Consider the following 6,549-nt stretch of genomic DNA (forward strand, 5'->3'; position numbering starts at 1 on the left):
ACATCGACCAATTCTTTTTAGTACAGCAATTCTGTGTATTCCTTCCATCTACTTTTAATGCTTCCTGCATCATTCAATATTTTGCCTGTAGAATCTTTCAATATTGCAACTCAAGGCTTGAATTTTTTCTTCAGTTCTTTCAGCTTGAGACATACCATTTTACTTTTCTAACTCGAGATCTTTGCACATTTCATTATAATAGTTTACTTTGTCCTCTTGAGCTGCCCTTTGAAATTTTCTGTTCAACTCTTTTATCTTGTTATTTCTTCCATTTGCTTTAGCTGTGCTCCATTCAAGAGCAAGTTTCAGAGTCTCTTTTGACATCCATTTTGGTCTTTTCTCTCTTTCCTGTCTTTTTAATGACCTTTTGCTTCCTTCATGTATGATGTTCTTGACATCATCCCACAACTCATCGGGTTTTTGTTCAATGGTGTTCAATGTATCAAATCTGTTCTTCATATCTTCTTCAGATGGTCTGTAAATTCAGGTGGGATATAATCAAGGTCATATTTTGGATCTTGTGTACTTGTTTTAATTTTCTTCAGCTTCAACTTGAACTTGTATATGAACAATTGTTGGTCTATACCACAGTCAACTCCTGGCCTTATTTTTACTCAAGATATTGAGTTTCTCCATCGCCTCTTTCCACAGATGTAGTAGACCTCACCTCCAGTGAGGTCTACGTGTATAGCCTCTGTATATGTTGTTGAAAAAAAGCATTTGCAATGAATAAGCCATTGGTCTTGCAAAATTCTATCATGTGGTCACCAGTGTCATTTTTATCACAGAAGCTATATTTTCCAACTGCCAATGATTCTTTGTTTCCAACTTTTGCATTTCAGTCACCAATAATCATCAATGCATCTTAATTGCATGTTTGGTCAATTTCAGACTACGGAAGTTGGTTAAAAAAATCTTCAATTTCTTCATCTTTGGTTTTAGCAATTGGTACATAAATTTGAATAATAGTTGTATTAACTTGTCTTCCTTGAAGGTGTATGGATGTTATTCTATCACTGACAGCATTGTACTTCAGGACAGATCTTGAAGCATTCTTTGTGACAATGAATTCCATGCCAATGCTCTTCAATTGACCATTCCTCACATAGTAGACCATATGATTGTCTGATTCAAAATGACCAATACCAATTCATTTCAACTTACTAAGCTCTAGGAAATTGAACTTTATGTGTTCCATTTCATTTTGACAACTTCCAATTGTCCTGCATTCATACTTTGTACATTCTACATTCCAGTTACTAATGGATGTTTACAGCTGTTTCTTTCCATTTTGAGTTGTGCCCCATTGGCAAATAGAGATTCTGAAAGCTTTTACTCCATTCATGTCATTAAGATCAACTCTACTTTGAGGGCACTCTGGTGACATAGTGCCTAGGGCATATGACTGCTAACCAGAAGGCTGGCGGTTCAAACGCACCCACCAGTCACTCCTGGGAAGGAAGACTGTGTGATCTACTTCCGTAGTGATACTGCCTCAGAAACCCAAGGAGGGGTTGCTATGAGTCGGATCTGACTCAATGGCAGTGAGTTTGGTTTGGTTTTTGGTTTCTACTTTGAGGAGGCAGTTCTTCCCCAGTGGTATTTTGAGTGCCTTCTGACCTGAAGGGCTCATCTTCTGGCACTGTATCAGACAATATTTTAGGGCTATTCATGATGTTTTCCAGTAATATGCTAGACTTTGTTTCACTGCTATTCATAAGGTTTTCAGTGACCAGTTCTTTGAGAAGTGGATGGCCCCTTCCTTCTAGTCTCTCTTATTCTGGAAGTTCCACTGAAACCTGTCGACCGTGGGTGACTCTGCTGGTATTTGAAATACCAGTGGCAAAGCCTCCAGTCTCACAGCAACACGCAAGCCAACACAGTAAAACAAACTGACAGAAGAGTGATGGTGATAAAAACTCAGGCAATGAAAATATATTAAAAACCTAGTCTCCCTCTACAAGCAATCTAGTTGAAATAATGAAAGAAAAGCAATCGAGATAATTCTGATCCAAAAATGCTCTTTGTCCAAATGATCTATGATCTATGTAATCTATAATTTATAAGGAATTTCAATGGAGTTGTTAGAAATAGAAAAGTCATGGAAATGATTTAACTATCTAACACTAAGAGGCCAATTACATAAACTATGGTAGAACCATACATTCATTGGGAAAACTTCCAGTCATTTAATAGAATGTGGTAAATCTGTGCACTGATGTGGAAAGTATTCCAAGTATATATATTTTTAAGAGAAATAGGCAAAGGACAGAGTAGTATGTATAGCATTCCCCCATTTGTAAAATCCATGATGCCGTGTATAGTCTTGTAAATGCATAGAAAATTTCTCATACAATAAATAATTACCTGTTAAAAGTTAATTGCCTCCAGGGTTGATAACTATCTTCTGAGGTAATAGGGAATCTTTCTTTTCATTGTTATTTTGTATTTCAGCACTGTTTGAGTTTTTATGATGTTTGTAAAATACTTTTTAGAAAGAAAAAAATACATAGCTGTATAATTATAAACACTCCCTTTCATTCTCTGCTAGGGTGAAACAGATATCCTTATTTCCCAAGGGAGTTAATTTTCCTAATTCTTCCTTTATCTCAGAGAAAGATAAAAAAAAATTCCAAACATGAGATTTATAGTGCCTCTGTTTTGTTGTTGTTGTTGCTGTTATGTGCCGTCGAGTCAGACCTGACTCATAGGTACCCCTCCTTGGGTTTCCGAAGCAGTATCACTACGGAAGTAGATTGCCCCATCTTCCTTCCGAGGAGTGCCTAGTGGATCTGAACCTCCAGCCTTCTGGTTAGCAGTCAAGTGCCTTAGGCACTACGCTACCAGAGCCTCTGTTTTAGAATCTATAATATTTAAGAGTATCTAATTCATACACTTTGGGTATTTCAAATGCTAGAATGGAATGAATGAATAGAGTATGGATATAATCAGCATGGATTAAAAAGAAAAAAAAATTTACCCACCATTACCATTTTAGCTGGACTTTTGGTTTCAATCTTCTCCTTTTTCAGACCATTCAAAGAACAAAACTAACCTGTTTTAGTCTTACCCCTCCTGTCCTGTCTCCCTTTTGCATTGTGGACATGGATAGGGGAAGAACAAGAGAAAAAGAAAGAAGGAGATGAGATATAAGAAGGTTAGAAATCTCTACCCTGACTATCAATTCTTAAGTAACATTGAAATGAAAACCCTTGGCTGAGAGTATTTGAATGTTACAACTACATAGCTGTTAGCCAGGCCTAGTTGGCTTTGGGATATTATAATGCGTTTTACAGGATCTTCCTACTTCTCACACACTAATATCTTCCATAAAACAGCTTAGAAAATAAGAAAATCCAAAGCTTGGCCATTATTTCATATATGCTTTTTCTTTTATCGGCGTAAATTTGGAATACAAATTTATAGCATCTCATTGCCATTTATTCCTTCTTACAAATACTATATCATTGGGTAGTATGTGCCAAGATGTGTCCAGAGCCTTGGGGAAAGTGAAAGGGAAAAAAAATAAAGACCACTTCTGGGACAGTCTAACAGGAAAGACACTCATGTAAAACAGAACTAGGAACAAGTCTCAAGCATTTGATTACGGTAAATGAATATGCCATGGCCCTTGGAGAAGCCATGATTCAGGCAGGGCAAATGGTTCAATTAATCCTGTTTTTCAAACAAGTACAGAAGTTTGACATTGAAGTCCATGTCTCTTCATGTCCGTTGCAGGTACTGAGGTTAATAAGCCCAAAGATGGAATGTCCTGGCCAGTGATTGTGGCAGCTTTGCTCTTTCTCTGTGTGATATGTTTTGGCCTTGGGCTGAGAAAATGGTGTCAATATCAGAAAGAAATGTGAGTATAATACTATTGTATGTAGGAAAAGATCATTTTTCAAAACAAAATGTTTACTCAGCACTTTAAGCATTGTTACTTCATGGAGTCCTCTCATATTTTACTGAAGAAATACATCTCAGGGAGGCTCAGAGAGGCTGCCCAGCTTGTCCAGAGCGACACAGTTGGGATTATAGGCACAACTCCTGACTCCGTGTTCTGCTCTGCATTGGTCTGTTTGAGCAGTAATGCTCACAATGTGGAACAAGTCAATGGGCATGAAATGAGAGCTGAGCCTCACCTCACCCCAAAACCAAAGCTGATTTTTCTTTTAATCTTTATTAGTTTTTCATTTTCATGCATCTCTGAACTGCTTGGGCCCAGCTGGGGCTAGATGCTCAAGTGTGAAATTGAGTGAGAAAGGTAATTTTCAGATATTTTCAGCTCTTTTTCAGCTGACTGGGCTATTACTGCCCTTTTCTTTTTTTCCCCAAGGGAAAAGGAAAGTAAGCATTGGATTACCTCTTTTTGGTCTTACTGAAATATCTTCCATTTAGCAATCTGAGATGGCATGTAAGATCAAGCCTCCCTTTCCTGACTTATCTATTTTAGATCAGTCTGGATTAGGCCATGATCAAAGCAGACCCAATAATGCAGACATGAACTTCCACATCAGTATTTCTACTGCTGTCTAAGATAACACTAGCCATTATGCAATTTCCCCTTCTACTTTTTGTAGAGTAACCTTGAGGACTCTGTAACCAAATGTGGGAGTGTTTCATGGTGAAAACACTGAGTAGTTAGAAATTCTGGGTTTTTATTCAAGGACTGCCCCTTGGCCACCAGACCTTGAGAAATTCATAATTTCTCTGAGACTCCACTGAAAAATAAATAAGTGAAACCTGAAGCATGTATCTTTTAATCTACCTTTTAATATGTTAAATTTTCATTAAAGCGTCAGAAAACCAGACAACAATCCTTAAGACTCTTTATACCAAAATGAGAAAATGGGAATCAGAAAATAAATCTGAAATAATTTTTTTTATTATTCTTTATTCAGATGCCTATGTTATATGGAGATGAGAAACATTCCTCCTGCTCTTTCCTCTCTTGCCTTCCCATTTCTTCTCTCTGCCCTCTCTCTCTCTCTCAGTTAGATGCTATAGATTGCCAGGCAAGGTGGAAAGATTTTAGTTCTGGGCATACAGATGCTCACAGATATAATTCTGTGTTCTGACATCAAGATAGGTGGAACGTTTGTACAGCTAAATCCTTCACTAACCTGGGTGCTTGATGCCTTTGAGACCAAGAGAAGTATTGTGCTAACATACAACAGTGCTTTGTACATAGATAGCCTTAAGGATGTTTACTGATTCACACAGGGGGGATCCTGACTTTATCCAACCAGAACTTGCTCAACTCAAGGAATCAGAAGAGCCTTACCTCCCATTTCTACCCAATCTCCATGGGGCACAAAGGCTGCGTGGTGAAGGTTGAGGGTAGTAGGGTTGGCAGAGGGGCTATTTGAAATACTTCTGTTTTAAGTCCCAGAATGTTAAAACTTTGCCTCCGGAAGAGGAAAAAGATATGTCTTTTTGGTAAAGCTCCTTCCATCAGGAGGCAGCTGCCATAGCGAACACAGCTTCTGGTTAAAAAACCGGAATTGCTGGTCTGTTTCTATTGAGAAAGTTGCTTAGACCTTCCATGCCTCAGTTTTATCTGTAAAATGGAGACAACAATACTCAATTCATAGATGCAAATTAAATAATGGTATGATAATGTTCTTTGCAAGCTCTCAAATGCCATGTAAATATTAATTAATGGTATGATAATGATGTTCAAATAGGTGATAGGTCTAAGAAGCGTAGTTAAACCAGGAAAAATTCTGTATCACTTTTCCACTAATCTGTGTAGTTTTAAAATTAAATAAATAAAAATTATTATTATACATTATATAATATATAATAATATATTGAAGGATATATATACATATGGTAGCTCTAGTAGTGTAGTGTCTAAGTCATTTGACTGCTAACCAAAAAAGGCTGGTGGTTCAAACCCACCAGCCACTCCTTGGAGGAAAGATTGGGCAATCTACTTCCGTAGTGATACCGCCTTGGACACCCAAGGAGGGGTTGCTATGAGCTGGAACCTACTCGATGGCAATGAGTTATATATATATATATGTATATATATATATACATATATATATCTATATATATATCTATATATCCTTCAAAAATTTCCTCACATTCCTAGCCTTGAAAGCACAATGTTTTGTTTCTAGCATGGAGAGACCCCCACCTTTTAAGCCACCACCACCTCCTGTCAAGTACACTTGCTTTCAAGAGCCCACTGGAAGTGATCTGCCTTGTCATGAGTTGGAGACTCTCTAGTCCTTGGAGACTTTGCCATACAGTGGAGCAGTGCTGGAATACTGTTGATATGGTAGATGTAGTGCTTGAAATATAATCACCTCCAGCCAAGGCTCTGCTGCAGCTGAAATGGATGACAGAAATTGAGTGACCTCTTTTCCCAGCATCTCACCTTCTTTCATCTGCATATGCCTGAAATTTAAAGAGCAGTGAGAGGATATGTGGTGCTCACACTCAATGAAATCTATAGGGATTTTCTTGCTTATGTAAGAGGTGCAAATTAGGCTACTGTTATTAAAAAAAAAAAAAGTCCTTGCAGTGTTTTTGTTTTTC

General features: G+C 37.7%; 1 protein-coding gene across 1 annotated transcript in view; it reads left to right on the top strand.

Annotated features, from left to right (window-relative positions):
* CD96 (CD96 molecule) overlaps positions 1-6,237 on the top strand; it is a 165,933-nt gene extending 159,696 nt beyond the window's left edge. The window contains exons 12-13 of the mRNA XM_007947438.1: positions 3,739-3,862; positions 6,129-6,237. Of these exons, the coding sequence (XP_007945629.1) occupies positions 3,739-3,862; positions 6,129-6,237 (233 nt within the window). The remainder of the gene's footprint in view (positions 1-3,738; positions 3,863-6,128) is intronic.
* Positions 6,238-6,549: the final 312 nt, after the last annotated feature.

Source organism: Orycteropus afer, unplaced genomic scaffold (genome assembly GCF_000298275.1).
Source record: "Orycteropus afer afer isolate SDZICR_OR568_19922 unplaced genomic scaffold, OryAfe1.0 scaffold00184, whole genome shotgun sequence".
Classification (NCBI taxonomy): Eukaryota; Metazoa; Chordata; class Mammalia; order Tubulidentata; family Orycteropodidae; genus Orycteropus; species Orycteropus afer.